The sequence below is a fragment of the Sebastes fasciatus genome, chromosome 3 (genome assembly GCF_043250625.1).
Source record: "Sebastes fasciatus isolate fSebFas1 chromosome 3, fSebFas1.pri, whole genome shotgun sequence".
In the NCBI taxonomy this organism is placed as follows: domain Eukaryota; kingdom Metazoa; phylum Chordata; class Actinopteri; order Perciformes; family Sebastidae; genus Sebastes; species Sebastes fasciatus.
Window position 1 is genome coordinate 19,344,870 of NC_133797.1, and position 18,239 is coordinate 19,363,108.

General features: G+C 40.5%; 1 protein-coding gene across 4 annotated transcripts in view; it reads left to right on the top strand.

The window, feature by feature from the left end:
• The window catches only part of arhgap10 (Rho GTPase activating protein 10), a 61,117-nt gene extending 49,573 nt beyond the window's left edge, over nt 1-11,544 (top strand). For 3 of the 4 annotated variants that reach the window (XM_074629414.1, XM_074629413.1, XM_074629416.1), the window contains 3 exons: nt 5,002-5,100; nt 6,516-6,607; nt 10,031-11,544. In XM_074629414.1, the coding sequence (XP_074485515.1) occupies nt 5,002-5,100; nt 6,516-6,607; nt 10,031-10,119 (280 nt within the window). In that variant the 3' untranslated portion in view covers nt 10,120-11,544. The remainder of the gene's footprint in view (nt 1-5,001; nt 5,101-6,515; nt 6,608-10,030) is intronic. The other variant, XM_074629415.1, reaches the window with a different exon arrangement.
• Nucleotides 11,545-18,239: the final 6,695 nt, after the last annotated feature.

Sequence of the window (18,239 nt, forward strand, 5' to 3'; positions counted from 1 at the left end):
ATGACCTCCAGTTGCACTTCACTTAGGAATTCGATGTTTGATACTTTTGATATGATGAAGCTGTTGTATGCAGTGGTAGAAGAAATACTCAGATCCATTACTCGAGTAAAAGTAGAAATACCACAGTCTAAAACTACTCCTTTACAAGTAAAAGTCCTGAATTCAAAATGTTACTTAAGTAAAAGTACAGATATTTTATCAGCGAAATGTACTTAAAGCATAGGTTTTCAAACATTTTGGGGCCAGGGACATGTTATAGGTGAGAACATTTTCCAAGGACCCCCCTCTTAATCATAACACTGATTATGCATATGCATACTACCATTTCTACTCTTAGATAACATTTTAACTATTTGTATGCTCAAACTTTTCAACCAAATACTTCAGACATTTTCATAGTGATAAACAAAAACACATTTCAATTTGAAACAATTTCATAAGATGAGATAATCCTTTATTAGTACCACAGCAGGGAAATTTGCAAAACCACTTGTGTACCTTTAAACAGAGGGTGATTTTGTTCAAATTGCATTTGGACTCAACTTGACAGCATTTATAGTCTACATTTCAGAAAATGAACAATAGCAAGACTGGCATAGTCCTAATAAATCCATATATCTAAATTTACCAGTCTAAAGCTGACTTTCTGTAAGTGCTTCAAATTTGAAATAATTACATATTGCTGTGTGTCACATCATATCAGAGCTTCTATTGGCCCGAAGATAAAGTGGGTGGGAGTAATGGACACAATATGCCTGTTTTATTTGCGCAAATGGGGATCATTTACATATCAACATCTGTAGATATGTACTTTTTAATGATACAGCACCATTTTATAATTTATAGCTAATTATTTTGCGGACCCCCTGACAGAATGCCTCGGACCCCTGTGGGGCCCCCTGACCCCACTTTGAGAATCATGTTTTTATATGTAAAAAGTATCTATAAGTTTAAAATAAATGTAGTGGAGTAAAAAATATACAATATTTCCTTTTGAAATGTAGTGGAGTAGAAGTATAAGCCTCCGTCCTTTACACGCTCTTGATTGTCTATGTAAGTAGCCGTGCAATGCATTCTGGCAGTGCAGCGGCACAATTCGAGAGACGGGGTGCCATTTGCATAAACTTGATGTCTAGGCTACTAACTCGCCGCCTCTGGAAACTCCCTTGTAACTTTAAAACTATCTGTTGTCGATCTAAAATGAAGACAGATTAAGCAATTGCATGGCTTTTTTCTTGTACCAAATGTTTTCAGAAACACATTTCGGTGAACTATTTTCGTAATATAAGAGAAGCAAGTTTCAAAATGAGCTGCTATGTTGGTTCCGGTTTGAAAGCTGGGATCATCAAGCCATGAGGAAAAGCGTTCATTCATTCAGGTGCCTAATGCCTAGTGGCAGCCCATTAAGCGTCCAATATTTGGAAGCAAAACAATCCCTCGCGATAAAACACGCCTCTGTGGACACTTACCATAAGATGGAAATACTCAAGTCAAAATCATACTTAAGTACAGTACTTGAGTAAATGTACTTTATTACATTCAACCACTGGTTTTATGTATCAATTCTCTTGCATATTCTGATATATATGTCTATTAAAACTCCTCACAACTTTAATATTCTTAAAAACTTGTTATAAATATTGCCAACATCTCGAGAGGGATTTTCGTGTGGGCCTCACATACAGTGCATTTTCACACGACGTCCCCATTTACTGTATTTAATCATGTTTACAGAAGAGGCTTAGCTAGGCCTGTGATGGGTGAAAACAACGGATGAGCAATTCAAAGCTTGATGCTATTTTTGTTGAAGAGAAATGGCAAACGATTTCCCTCGGTTTGGCTTAGCTATAATTGTGAAAGCAATTTTGGGATGAATCCATTTACCTCTGGTACATTTAACAAGTTTCTAGGGCAGCCATGTGGCATTCACTGATTTCTCCCTAACTGTTTATTCTATAATCATTTAGATATCTGTTTATTTTAAAGATCTGTATAATCCTCTTTCAACTGAAATAAGCAGTTAGTTCACTTTTCTTAACTGTGTGTGTGTGTGTGTGTGTGTGTGTGCATTTAATTTTCTAGTATTCCGTGGTTTTGTGTGTATCTGAGTGGGTTCACCTGCAGGTGGGTGAAGTGTTGGTGCTCCTTTGCTCTCCCCTCTCTTGGCTGTGACCCAGGCAGACAGTGGTTGTGCCCGGGCCCAGGTTAATGAGTGGATTTGCTGCACTGCAGCGCACTATCCCCCATGCTGATGTGGAGCAGCTGAGCACCACAGTGGCCCCCACACTGCTGCAGAGCTATAAATCACCCACAGTCAGGCCAGGCCCGAACGGAACAGCCACCGCTGGGGATGGACAAGCGCGCTGAGAGGGAGGCAGGGGAAGAAATGGAGAGAGGAAGTGATGCAGAGTGGGGCGAATGAAAGCGTGAGCCCAGTGCCTCGTGCTCACCTATGTCCACAAAAGATCCCCTACCATGTTCCCCCTTAAGGCTGCCTCGCTCTCTCTCCTCCACCAGTGCCAACGTAACCACTATTCACAACATCCTCTCAACCTCCAGCCCCTCCCCAGCTGCTCCCTCTAATTGCCTTTATTAACGTCTCTATGGGAGCGGCAGCTAGGAGCAATTTGCTCATTATGTACTGTATTAGCACTGGCCCTGGGGCAGGCATGGAACACAGAGGGATGCCTGGCTTAGACTCCTGCTCCTCTCTGCCTTTACCAGGACCCCTACCTCCATCCTGTAGGTCGACCATAGACCCGTTGGCCCTGACACCAGCCAGTGTAAAACACAGCTACTACTGTAAAAGATAACGCTTATGAAAGTGTTAGTGTTTGACTTTACACTTACAGAACTTATATACATTATGTACATATATGGGTGACAAATTAAAGGAAAAATCAACACAAAGTGGGCCAGAACTCTTATCTTTTATCCGTTTGGATGTTTTTAATATATTTAATTCAAAGTGACCAAAGTGTGAAATCCCAGCGCGACGCATCCGGCTCATGAAACTTGGATTAAGTTGTCAAACTAGACGATATAGTTCTAAAATACGAGGTTCAGCAGTGGCATAGCCTATTTCTCGCCTCAGATGTTTTCAGAAGTACTGTGTATGTGAATTTATTGTTTAGCTGTAAAATGAGAAAGTTTGTGACCCGGCAGCTATGTTGAGATCAGTTGAGGAAATACCAAGCACCGCCCACCAGCCGGAGCAAAGTTTTTACAGTTAAACAGTCCACTACAAGATGTTTCTGTAAAACATTTAGGAGAGAAATAGGCATTACAGTAACAGAATATTGATTAATATTTGATCAGCGCTGCCTAGTTTGAATGTTTGATCAGAGTTTGCGAGTGATTGACAACTGCCTCTGTTGAATGAACAGCCAATAGGAATCCTCTCTCTCTGAAATGACCTGTGATTGGCCAAAGTTAGATTTTTTAAAGGCTGAAAACAGAGTCATGAGGAGGTGCAGAAGTCTAGTTTTTCTCTAAGAACACTTGAATTACAATATGCAGAAAGGTTATTATGGAATTGGCCCATTGATGCCAAAAACATTCTGCCTACTGCAGGTTTAATCTTACAGAAATGTTACTAATTGGCTTGAGATATTGAGCACAAGAAGTTGATACAGAACGTCAAATAAAAAAAAATTTTTTATGAGTTTACATTTTTGATCTTCAGATATAAACATATCAAAGTTTTTCTTGATGATTACCTCTCAGGTTAATATGGACCACTGTCGAGAGCCAGTCCTCCTGAAGAGGCTTTTTGGCAGATGGAGTGGATTATTTGATTTATAGAAGCCTGTTGTCCTTGTTATTGGGAGAGATGTACAGCCTGCCCGGCACACAATGAGAATTCAAAGTGCGACTCCTCCTGCATGTAGCTGCTAAACAGGAGAATGAAATAAGATGGAACATTTATTCTTTTTTTTTTTTTTTGTCAAGTGTGATATATTACTCAAATTTAAAACGTATCTTAGTAATCATGTTTTCTAATTTATGTGTTGCATGTTAATATTTTATCAACGCCTGTGACTTCAATTGACCCAAGTTTGTGATGATTTAATTTACCTTCAATTCTGATTGTGGAATTATATGAATTGAGAGTCTCGTCAAGTAGGGCTACACAATTAATAGAAATTTTATCGAAATCGCAGTATGGCTCCACTCCCAATTTTCAAATCGCAGGAGGCACAATGTTTGTTAAAGGCGAAATATGTGTCAAATTACCATTATATATTAAATATTGTGGAGCTGCAGAGATGTCCTGGCCTACACATCATATTCTACAGACTCAATAAAACATCATTGTTTGGTACAGATCCCCGCAAAAATCACACTATAATCATTTAAAAATGTTTTTCAATGAAAATGAGAATAATAATGTAAAAATGATCATTCCCTCTAAGCTTGCAAATCATATCGCAATATCAGTCAAAATAATCGCAATTAGATTTTATTTTTTTTTATTTTATTTTTTAATCGTTCAGACCTATCCTCGTGACGGAACATCTGGAGGCAGCTCGTTAAAATAATAGTTGCGGTTGGTGTCGAAATCTACCACTGACGAAGCTACACCCCACTGCATTTTTGTTTTGAATTACCACCCTCACAAGTGCTCTGGATTGGTGTAGAAACGTATTCTCACCTTGTCTCCATAACAACAGGTTGCTCGGTTTAGCTCACCTGTCGCTCTGATACCACCACGTACTGTACCGTAGTCCCCAGTGTTGAAAAATTTAACAATGTATGAGAACACAGCATCTGTTTGTCGTAATGAACGTCTCACCTTCTCCACTTGAAACCCACCAGGCTCAGCATTTTTTAACATGAGGCCACATCTTACTGCCTTTTCTTCATTTTTCTATCTAAAAGACACAGCGGTAGTTGAGGAAACGCTATGCTACAGTCTTCAGGGCGAAAATTGCCATGTTTTCAGTCAATAGACAACACCATAGGATCTGTGGTGACTAAGGTGTGTTTTTATATCTGCAGGGCCACCGCAACAGGAGACTGGTCCACTACTGGAGCCTCAGCAGAGAGCGATCCTGCTTCCACCACAGCTGCCTCTGACAAAGAAAAGCCAGAGGAGAGGTAAGACAGGGTTCCCTCTTTTTGGACTATTTGCCAGTTTTCCTCCCAGCTGGATTTTATAATTGCAGTTGACTACTTTTTAATCTCTGTTTCGTGTAGTCATTTTCACACTCACATATTGGCTGAATGTCACACTCTGGGATTCTTTCACTCTCTCAGTTTTCACTCACTTGCTTGCCCGTCTTATCTTGCATGTTCACTCAACAGAATCACCAGCTCCCTCACTCGTCTAACATATACTTGCAGTCTTGCACATCAATATTTCCCCTGACTTCCTCATATATTCACCAATTTGGTTTACCTTAGAGAGATCTTAATGCAACACAAGTATTGGCTACAGCCGGGGCAGCAGCCTTCTCCCCTTTCAGTCCAACCCCAGATACACACAGTCTGTCTGCCCATTACACTGATCTACTGCTCTGCTTTCCTCGAGACTAAATGATGAATTCACTTTCAGTGCCTTCAGATGTTACCGAGGAAAATTGTAAACAGCTCGGCCATTCTGTGGGCAATCCATTAATGTTATTTTCATAGAAATACAAATCCTCATTTTTTCCAAATGCGGTTCCACGAGAGTGCATTCTTCCAAATCTGAATTCAAAAACTCGGCTGAACATTGTTGTATTGACAACTCTGTGACCACAAACTTTTTTTTTTCAGTTTGTATATCTTCTTTCTCCTCTCTCATCCTACATTGTTGCTGCTCTGCAGAAAGAATATGAAATATTTATCAGGGCATCGTGTGTTGAAGGCACAATTTCTACATGGTAATGTTTGCTGGCATTCGAGATAACGGTTTGCAACAGCGGGCAAAACAACCTTTCTGTGGAAAACGTTTTTTTTATGTTTTCCGGAGCGCAGTGGCATAAATACACCTTTTTACTAACGTTTTCAGAGCGATGAATATGGTTTCTTTGACGGCGCTCTTTTACATCAAACTGATTTAAAATGCAGCTTCTAAGCGCACAAATGTGAATTTAAAAGCTGAAGCAGCGTGGAGAGAGATTTCTATTCCACCTCTGTTTGTGTGCAAACCTACTTTAGAATCCCCCCGCCACTTTTTAATTATCTCACTATAGTCGGTTGTCTGCTGTGCGGACCTGATGTGTGCCTGCCTTTTTTTTTTGGCTGTACAAAACCTGCTACAAACAGCTCATTGTGTTTGAGCACGCACACGGGTGCACGTGGGTCTGTTTTGACTCGCTCGCTAGTCTGTCTAGACTGGAGATAGGGCAAGACAAGAGTGTGTAGCGGCCCGGCTCCTCTCTTAGTACTTTTGCTTATATTCCAGCCTGGCCCATTTCTGCTGTTTCAGGCTAGTGAGTGAATGAACAAGCAGGCCCCGGGCCCAGATTGAACTGTGCGGTAATCCTCCCCAAAGCTCCGCCAGCTCACTGATTGCCTTCATTTTTCAGTGTCACCAGCAGGAAAGCCATGGCAGTGTACCCATGTGAGGCTGAGCACGACTCTGAGCTCTCCTTCCAGGTCGGCGCAATATTCAACGCCGGTAAGTGTTATCGCCTACACCAGTCGCTCACTCAGAACCAGCTCTGGCATATTGGATTTGGAGGAAAAACCGAAACACCCAATCTGATCTTCAATCGAACAGAGAGATGAGACGAGGAGAAGGAGGACGGGGAGGAGAGGGGGGGGGGGGGGGGGAGCAGGAGACACAGATTTGCTCTTCAGTGTGTCTGGAAGAGGCTCGACTGAGCTTTAATCACTCTCAGAGGAAATGAGGATTTTGTAGTTCCTATTTTTTGCCCTTTTTTTGTGAGACAGACACTATAGATATACTATAGTCTTTACTGGGAAACGTGGCGGTGTCTTTGATAAGATCCCTCAATGCATTGCAGTTTATTGGTTGCTTTTTTTTCTTCCTGCTTTAAAGGAGTGATCACGTCTTTTTTTGACATTTTTAGCCACCGCTGTCCTGCAGATAGAAGTAAAACATCTCCCATCGAAGATCTAAACCTCAAAATCTAACATTAACAAATATGGATTAGAGGACTGAGGCGTCACCTTAATCATATTTCTTTCTACTGTACGTGCACTATTTCCTGTTTTGATGCCTGCACATTAACGCCATCAGTGTTTCATTGTTGGTTGAAAGAGTTCATGTTATGATAAATGCCTGCAAGGGCAACATTTAATGAATTAATTTCCAATTTATAAATATGAACTCATTATCTGAATAATAATAAACACAAATTGAATGAAGTATCACATTTTCAAAAACGAAATTAGATAACGTTCTAGAGGCCGTTCTCTTATTCTGAAATTGAATTTGGAGCTGTTTTGTTTAGTAAAAGTATTACTGAATGGTGTTTTTCTTTTGGATGTGGACTTAAACCTCCAGTTACCTGGATACAGAGTTTGGGGGGTTTAAGTGTAATTGTATTATATTCTGTCCGTCCTTCAACTCTTAATCAGGCTTCAAATGAAATGACTGACATGTTACATAAATGTGACACAATGAGGTGCTCCTCAACTAAACATCTACAATATCTTGAGGACCCTTGACATTTTGCAGATTTTGCCACATTATTCAGTTATTTCTAAATGTATTTATGTTTTTTTTTTCTTTTTGTCTGAGCTATGTGCATAACAAATGTGCAAAAGGTCAAGAGGTCTGAATACTCGAGCAAGCCGCTGCACATACAGTTTATCTAAGGAAAAAAAAATCAACATATGTTGATGTTTCCTCACCCTTTAAACTGAAAGGACAACTTTGCCTTGCTTATTCATTTTCTTAACCCTCTGAGACCCACGATCCTGACCGACTTTACTATCTTTCAGAGGCTGGAGCAGGTTCAGTTTTAGTGCTAGAGTGAAGCTACAGATGTCATATGAAACTAGAAAACATAAGGAATCGATTTGTACCATACCATACCCCCAAAGTTGATCTAAATTTTGGCGAAGGAGAAATTGGCATGGCTATTTCCAAAGGGGTCCCTTGACCTCTGACCTTAAGATATGTAAATGAATATGTGTTCTATGGGTGCCCACGAGTCTCCCCTTTACAGAAATGTCCACTTTATGATAATCACATTTATACTGCATGCAAAAAACTGCACGTTTTTTGCATGCAGTATTAAGGTGTTATTTTCACCTATTCTAAAATGGTGTATTTGGATATCTCTTCATACTGGGGTCCCTAAACAGTCTTGTAATTACATAAATTGGGTATCTCTGTAAAGCTGAGACTCTTGTGGAGCCAATGAGCCCAACTGTATTCATGTGTGATGATGTTAGTCCCCAAAGTAGCCATTTCATTTGTAGTGAGTCCACTTGACCTCACTGTATAAAATTACCTGTGGTGACCTCTAGGAGAATCACAGCTTCATGAAACTTTACAGCCACAAACTATAGACCTAGAGCACTCAGAGGATGGATGGCTTTCCTAGCTAGATTGACAATAAGGGGGTTTCTGAGCCGTTTCCAGAACAGAAGTGCTCCCCATCCAATCGACGGAAAATGCAATTCCTGTAGAAATCTCAAAATGTCAAAAGTTTTTAATACCAAATCACAGCATGGCTTTTTGTATGGTGTTCCTCAAGGTCTTGGTGTCTTAATGTGGTATTTTGGAGGGATTATTGATCATTTTTATCAATTCTCGAGTGGTAAAAAAAAATTGTTAAATTTAGCACCAAATCTGTGTAATAAATGGTGTCAACCCAAAAATTACAGCAACAACTTATGAGACATAAAAGAGCATGGGAATGGAAATCATATATTTCAGTCATAATGTTCTAAACCCTTATACACTTTTACAATTTATTTTAATGAATTAATGAATTGATTAATGAATTAATTCATGTTTAATTCTGATTTATGACTAGAAGAACTTTACACAGTGCTGAGCTGCATCTCAAATTAATCTTCAGGTTCTCAGCTTTCAGATGATGTACACCACTTCTATGAGACATCTACTGTTGACCTGCTATCTCCCCCTAAGAACCCTCTGCACCCCCCTAAAAAAAGACAAAAACGGGTCTATTTTGGGTCTCAGAGGGTTAAAGTGCAATCTGTAATTACTGTGGGTTTGGTTCAGTTCGGTTTAATAAAACAATGTATAAAGTAAAAATAAATGTATATAAAAAAAACAGTAAAAATAATCCCATAGCGGTTTGTTATTGTGCTCAGATAGGGGTGGGGGGGTCTTCTCTGTTTCCCTGTTTTTTCTCATTTTAATGGGGACACACTGTTGTAAAAACACCTTTTAACAGCGTCTGAAAACATTAATAATGCAGAATGAGTTGTTTTATTGTGGTAGCCCTTGTACTAGAGGGCCCGTCAGTCAATTTGAGATTCAAAGCAGGTTCAAATCCTGCTTTGAATCTTGGTGTCGGGTCAACTCTTTCGATTACACCTGTATGAAAGATTGTTAATTTTGTGTTGAATAGACAAGAGCGCTGTCGGTAAACATGTTTCTTTGTGTCTTGAGACATGTTACAAGACAAAAAAGGAAGTATTGAATAAGTTCATGTCTTGATTTGGCCTTTAGAAGTTCTCACTGACAATTTATCCATGCAATTGCTGACTTGCAAGTGCACTCAAAATTTTTAAATTGGCTCACTTTTGCAGGCAAATCAAGAATCCTGGGAGGATTTTGAGGAGGCATGCCACAGAAATGTTCTGCGCTCTGACACATCTGTCATACTAAACGGCTTGCGAGAGCTCCGTTTTGCTGCCGAGGTTAAGCGCGGGGTGAAATTTTCAGGAAAAAATTCAAGAACAGACTTGAAATGTACAGTAGACACAGTGGAGTTTAGTGTAACCACGTAATTACTGAATCCTCTTCAGAGCTGATCGCTCTGACACATGCTGTATACTCACCGGAGGCTGTGTCCTCTGTCTGTCCCCCACCCTCACCCTCACCCTCCCTGTGCTATTGTCCCCCCTGGTGACGCTCTGTCCTCTCCTGCAGTGACCCAGTCGAGAGAGCCGGGCTGGCTGGAGGGCGAGCTGGAGGGAAAGAGGGGCCTCATCCCTGAAAACTATGTGGAGTGGCTGTAGCCCCAAATGGAAATATTTATGGACAAGTTATCACCTCCACCGGGAAACATATGCGGAGATGCATGTGCCTCAACTCTGACATTCACCATAGAGCCTTGTTTATCCAAATTTTCTCAAGCAAGTAACAATATGTTATTACTGGTGGACCATTCTTACATAATAAACAAGTAGATGCATTTTTTTTTGCTGCCAAGTAGACTTTTGTAATGCATGTGCAAGCATGTTTCTTTGAATTTGGTCGAGTATCCGCATGGATTTCAGCATTGTAATTACAAAATGGGTTTGCACTTAGAATATTCTGCTGTATACAAAGATGCTGTAGCCTCTAAACATCCAGGTAGCTTTGTAGCAGCACCAGAGAATGAGCGTCTCTCCAGTTATACATGGTATCCATGAACTCCCAAGTCAAACAACGATCCTCAGAAACTGTAAGGAAGAATGTCACTGTAATCAGTTTTTTCGTTAAGACGTTTCTGCACCAAATCCTGCAGCTTTAGACCCTCTTGACAATGATGCACAGTTTGTTTTCAGCTTTTAAAAGATTAGAGATGCTGTGCTTACCGTGCCTTAAGAACACCCAGTGTAAATGTATGTACGGGTATGTATGGAAATGAATTGGAGTGTTACTGCTTTCACTTTTAAAATGTTGCTTTCTTTTTGTCATTTTAAGAATATTTGGATATTCGAAATGAGGCACATCGCTGTTGTAATTTTATTTTTTATTTAATTGGCACGTTGATTGCATGACTTTTGAATTTTAAATCCACTCTGTACTGTTTTGTTCTTGGTGCACTCCTTTACAGAAACACAGTGAAACGCCTCTGGGATGCCTGATGAGCCCCTCGTGTTAAACACTAGCGTCCGACAGAGTCAGCAGAGATACATTTAAATAGGTAGTAATGCTTGAAACCAAGTGTTTGTTTTTTTTCCTGTCAAATTATATGTTTTGTTTGTTTTTAAGGCTTATTTTTAACGTCGCTCAGTTTCCTCTGAGCAGAGAAATGAGACACTCCACAAAGTTGAAATTTTAGTTAAGCAATATTTTATCTTCAATGTCTGTGATTAGAAATCAAAGTTTTATTATAAATAACATCACAAAATGCAGTATTTCAAAGTTTTCAGTGTATATAGTCTATATATTGGGAGAGTTTATGACCGCCAAGTATGTTATGGTCTCCGTTAAGTGATGGGCAGGTTTTCATATGGAGTGGTATTAGCATGTACACATGTCCCATCACATTAGTCCCTCCGCTGTTCAACAGAAAACTTAAATTTTTCTGAGAGATTTGGTTCAACAGACTATCTTTTCAATTGCGATAATTTAAGACATTGATTTATGACGTTTGTAAAGGGCCTTTCATTTTTATACCTTTGGGTATCCTCTTGATCAATGTTAAACAAATAAAGATTTTTTTTTTTGTTCATTACTGTATTATGTATTCTTGCCATCAAATAAATGTGATAAATGATATTTAAAATTTAACAGATTTAAGTCTTATCAAAGCATTTGTTTAATAATGAAAACAACCTTATCTTAAGCACTGATTTCATGTACAGTAGTTTCAGCAAACTTATTAGAAAATAAGATATTTGTTTTCCAAAATAAGACTGAAACATTAAATGTTCTCTATATGATATCCAGAGCATTAATATAGCGGCAAACAACTATTTGCTATGTAAAGACATAGAGGAGTAATATCTACCTGAGCAGAGAATGAAGTCGCTCTCTCTGTTTGTGTTGTAATTAGTGCTTCTCCGTGCTTTGTGAACATCACTGGGCCGGCCGCGCGTGCTTTTAGTGCATATGAGATTGCCCCACTAGCTAGCTCACGGCCGCCACTCTGCACTGCTCTCATATGTCGGTTAAAACGGATAACGCCCTCCGGTTCCCCCCTGTTGCCGTTGTTTTTAATGTTAGCGCTGTTAGCACCGTTAGCCGCGATCCACTCGCTCAGCCGTCGCCATGTTGAGAGCCGAATGGAGGCAATAGTAATGCCCCCAATCTCACATTTGAACACATTCTCATCCCAACTCCTCACATACTGCCGCTTTGTCACGCCCCTTTGCGTCACTTTAGGTTTAGGCAACAAAACCACTTAGTTAGGTTTAAGAAAGAACTACATGGTTGGGTTTAAAATTACTACGTTTGTAAAGTGAAAATGAAAATGAACTTTGTGAACACAGGACACAAACAAACAGTGTCTCCTGGATGAAAGCCTTGTGTTTATTGGACCCATCCACTTCCCCCGACGCCCGCCCTGTGTGTCTCTATAGCTCTGTAAACTACGTCATCAAACTCCCGGCGCACTTTCTCAAAGTATTTACTGTTACCACGGATGGGTTTATATTGTAGTAAATGGAACGCTGGTGCGTTTCATACCGCCACTAAAGGGTGACGGCCATGACAAAGCCTCGTTTGACGCCCTGGGAATGAGAACTGGCTGCGCATTTTGCACCTTTAACTCTATGGACCACTGTCACTGTAGCCACTTTGTGACCACATTTTGTTGACTGAGAGTTATAAAAGTGTCAAATTTATATTTAGGGTAAATTTACCAATGTGAAATCCAGCACTATGTCTACTTTTGTGATGACTCATCTATTGTGTCACTGAGAAGGCCCACAGTTTCCCACAGAGTCTAAGAATAAAGTGACTGGTGGACCGAGGAGTTATTCTGCAGCCAGTACTATTACAATGAGCCATGTAGTGTAATGTTCCTCTTCACTGTATATTGACCTGCACAGGAGGAAAACACACTAATCCACCTCCCTGATCCGTTAACATCTCAGCCTCACAAATGTTAATTCTTAGACTACATCTGTGTAATTAATTAACACACCAGATGGCCTCCTGACCCCGTGCTTTGGCCTCAGTTACATAATCGCCCATGAGTCCACCACCACACTTGGTGAGTGTGCCGCTGCACTATTTAGAAGTATAAACACACACACATGCTTTGTCCACTTTGAAAATACCAAAGGTTGGAGACACATATGTCCACCAGCACCCTGAAGCAACCGCGGACGGGATGATTACATAATGAAATGAGGCAGAGCTAACGAGATGGGCAAAAATATTCCCCCACTATCACCACCACCATCCACCCCCGGGGCCCTTCATCATCATCATCTTCCCTCTGCCAGAATACTGCTGAATCATAGAGACATCCACCCTGCCTGCCTCTCACTCTGCTTTGGACTGTCTGTCAGAGAGCGTGCCATGATCCTCTATCTGCCTCACCTGTCTGTGTCTCAGGAGGATTCAAAACTCTCTCTGCCACCTCCTTGACTTCCTTCTTTTCCCTTTTCCTCTTCCACTCCTCAGTTAGTGCTCCACTTTTTTGTGGCGCTCTAATTGTAATTTGTTGATGAACTCGGTTAAAGAGATAGTTTTGGTGTTTTAAAGTGGGGTTGTATGAACTACTTATCCATAGTCAGTGTATTACCTACAGTAGATGATGGTTGGCACGCCCCCAAGTAAGCAATGTATAATAAAGCAATGTACTGCTGTGGACGATGCCGGCAGCTAAACTTATTTTAGCCTAAAAGAAAGGCCCACCTAAAAAAAACAATATTTAGGGGGAAGTGAACTGAAAGTGAAACTTATATATTATTTTTTTCAAAGCCACCAGACTAAAAAAAAACAGTATATATAAGTTCTTTTGACGCCACTAATTTCTTTAACGCATTGACGCAACTTGCAATTTTTATGCTGTAGCAGGGTTTTGAAGCCAGAGTGAAGATACTGGTATCATATGAATCTAGAAAGCCTAAGGAATCGTTTGGTACCCACTATGTCATACTAGCTTGTCGCGAAGAAGGTTAAATAATGCTAAAAATGTACGCTAAATTTTGGAGAGGAAAAACTGGCATGGCCATTTTCAAAGGGGTCCCTTGACCTCTGACCTCCAGATATGTGAATGAAAGCATTCACATTTGATTCTATTGGTACCTACAAGTCTCCCCTTTAAAGACATGCCCACTTTAATATAATTAAATGCAGTTTGGGGCAAGTCATAGTCAAGTCAGCACACTGACACACTGACAGCTGTTGTTGTCTGTTGGGCTGCAGTTTGCCATGTTATGAATTGAGTATATTTTTTTATGCTAAATGCAGTACCTGTGAGGGTTTCTGGACAATATTTGTCATTGTTTTGTGTTAAGTGATTTCCAATAATAAATATATACATACATTTGCATAAAGCTGCATATTTGCCCACTCCCATGTTAATACGTGTATTAAATACTTGACAAATCTCCCTTTAAGGTACATTTTGAACAGATAAAAAAATGTACGATTAATTGTGATTAACTATGGACAATCATGCGATTAATCGCGATTAAATATTTTAATCGATTGACATCCCTAGTTTCAGTTCAGTTCCCTGTTGGAAAATATAGCGTACACTTAAACTGATATTGATTTTATTTTTAGGTGAGCCTTTCTTTTAGGTGGCTAAAATATGTTTTACTACCAGCCCCGTCCAGAGCACTATATTACTATATTTGCTGTCGTGCTGGTCTGTTTCTCCAAACTGGGGGTGTGCCGACCGTCATCTATTGTAGGTAATACACTGACTATGGATAAGAACCTCATATAACCCCACTTCAAAACACCCAAACTATCCCTTTAAAGGTCCAGTGTGTAGGATCAGGTGGTATCTAGCGGTGAGGTGAGGAGATTACAACCAACTGAAGCCTCTCCCGTGTGCCAAGGGTGTTGGAGAGGTATGGGGGCCGACGCAAAAATGCGAATGTCCCTCTCTAGAGCCATCTGGAGCAGAGCCAGTGCGTAGTGTGTGTACGCGGGAAGTGAGTGGTGAAGCAAGAGAGAGAGAGTGGCGGCAACGGGAGCGAGTAATGTTATCGACTCCGGCCCAAGCAGGAAAACGACTCATTCTAAGTTAACGAAAACACAACGATTCTTATTATCAGGTGATTATACACTGAAGAAAACATAATATTAATATTATATTCCATTTCTGCTAATAGATCCCCCTTAATACACTGGTCCTTTAATCTCAGCGCATTTATCTCTCCTCCTAGGCTTGGGAATATGACGCAATGAGCAACGGTGGTGATCTGGGTGGGTCTGGCTGGCTGAATATCACTTGAGACTGAGGTTGTGTTACCTGTGGTGATGTCTGTGTCTCTGCCTGCATTATGCAGCAGCGTCTATCAGTCTGGGATACGATGTATACATCGGTGTCACTGTGTCGATTAAGACTACATGTAGGTGTGTTTGAGTAAAAATCCAGATGGACGTTTTTATTTCCCTGAGTCCTGGCTCTGTGCCAGCTGTCCTCTGCCTCCCATGACGCAGTGTCCTTCAGCCCCAAAAGCATAGTCCAACGCCATGACTCATGCTTAGATCAGAGCCTGCAGCAGTTTACCGCTAACGATGAGCGAACGACACTTCGTGCCACAAATGTGTCTGAATTTCCCAAACGTGCGCGTCTGGAAGTAACACTAACTTAATACATTCCTGTGTCTTCGCCTGCTTCCTTCAGAGCGCAAAGCCTCTGAAATATAATCATAATAAGACCTGATGTGTTATTGGGGGTGAAAACTGAGTGGGAATTTGGAGGAAAGTGAATTTCAAACATAAACGAGAGAGTGTGGAGGGGGGAAAAAAACCCTCAGCTCAGAGAGTGGGCCACAGAAGCCGCCATGTGCGCGGGCGCAGCCGTGAAATCAGCCTGATCCAATAGATTCTGTTTATCTGGCACGACTACAAGTGAAAGCAATTGGAAATCTGGGGGAGATTTGGAGAAGGCTGTGGATTCGGAGAGAGAGAGAAAAAAAATGAGCAAAAAAAGTAATACTGTCTGCTCTACAGTCTGGCAAAGCAGGCGTGTTTTTAGATCAGCCTTTAACAAGGTTAATGGTGATTTTTCTCCACAGGCACCGTTTTACTGTAAAAGCCTCATCCTCGCATGCTTTATCTCTGTCATTTTTACTCTCTTCTCTTTCCGTTTCTCTTTGTTCTCTTCATCTCGTCTCACTGTGACTGCTCTACCTGCTGCTGCTCCACATCATTTCTGTTTTTCCATGCTGTTTTTTTTTTTTGGCTCATTATCCTCCCCAGCCACCAAATGCAGCTGTTTCGAATTCACCCAGATCAAACAGCCCATTTTTTTTAGGGCACGTTTCCATAGCTTCTGTCTCATGGTACAACTTTCATCACACACACATATGCCATACATACACAAACAGACAAATTACATCACATCAAATTGTCAATTTAACAGTTTTATTAGAATCTTGCAATAGTTTTGCAAACACAAATATGGCAATATCTGCATCAAGATATACAGTAGTAACTGGTTTTATTGGTTTATGGTGAAGGATGTCTACTGTATGTTTGCTGGATAGTTGCTGAGAAATATTGTACAAAGCATCTGAGTAAAAAGTCATTTTTGGAATTGGAAAAAAAAAGCATTGTATATATTTAGATATTAATAAGAAATGCACTGCCATGGCTGTGGAGATATGGCTTAGTCTCTCTACACCCGATTCATCACCGTGAACAGAAAATGGCAATGACGTGACTCCACATACAGTGACGCGATAGTGTACTGTGTAACAGCAGTTGAAAACATTCTGAGTCATTCGTGCCTAAAAGGAGTTAATTTAGAAGAAGACGGCTTTGAAGATAACACTCGATTAGGAGAAAGTTTTTTTTTTTTATTTTGTAGTGGGTGGTGATTAACGACCAATAAATAAACAGTTTGTTAATAGTTTTAACATTTTGGGAAACACACTTATTGCCGAGAGTTCGATTAGAAGATTGATACCACGCTCATGCCTGTATGGTAAATGTGAAGCTACAGCCAGGTGACAGTTGGCTTAGCTTCGCATAAAGACTGAAAACAGCTCGCCTGGATCTGTACAAAGGTTACAAAATTTGCTTACCAGCACCTCTAAAGCTCACTAAGTAACACATTTTATCTAAATTATTTAATATGTACAAAAACAGAAGTGAAAGTGACAAGTTATGGTTTTGCCAGGGGATTATGCGCTGGACTATTTCTTGGCCAAGTGCAGTGACTTCATAATGGTCATAGAAATAAAACAGGAGTAGAAGGGACGTTGAAGTGTTCGCTGTGGTAATTTGACTCGTGCGAAAGAAAATGGCGATTGTTGTTAGTTGTTATGGTGACAACAGAACACACGTCATTGGGGCCGTAAAGTGTTTGGTCGCAGTTCGCCGGGAAGAGAACGTATGCAGCTCCCAGAGACAGCTGGCTGGCTAGTTAGCTAGGTAGCTTGTCCCCAGGTGGAGGGGCCGTTTAGGCCGCTGTTCGGCTCATTTTTCGTAATCAGTGCAGCACTGAAGCCTGGCGGAACCAGCCCAAGAGTTAACCAGCCAGCTGTCTGATAGCTAGCTAGCTATCTTGCTAATTCCACCTCCAATGCCACAGTGCTTACAGAAAACGAGCCAAACAAACCTCATCTGGCAATGGCAATGTGTTTTCCCCCGCCGTGACAAGAGTGTGTGGATGAAGCATTACGTTTTTAAATTTGACTCACATTTTCTAAGTGCATTGTAACGTTACTACTCCACTGCTCGTTTAGTCGTCGTTACTGAAAAACCTCACATCAGTGAGTACGTGACTTGCCGCAAGTTTATGCGGAGGTCAGCCCGCGTCAACGGTCGCTATGGCAGACTTCCGGCTATAGCTCCATATTTACTGTACAGACATGAGAGTGGTATCGATCTTCTTATCTAACTCTCAGCAAGAAAGCAAATAAGTGTATTTCCCTAAATGTTGAACTATTCCTTTAAAAAAATGAAATAGCCAACAGTCAAAGCCGATTCTTCTGGAGTGCATTAAGGTCGTAACAGGGGCTTGAGAACATTATTGATAACATTGTTATTATCTGTGTATACATTTTAACATCATTCTTTGGGACAAATTTGTTCATTTTATGAGTGAAACTTATTTTGGCAGTTAGTGCAATATTTCCAGTTCATAACTGGTCGAAAACAGTCAAATTTGAATTTGCTAAACTTAAGGTCTACAGTATCTACATCCATCATTTTGTTTTGCTGTGTGTGCATTAAGTTTCTATTTTAAATCTGAATAGTCAAGAACTTTCTTTCACGTATCCCAGTT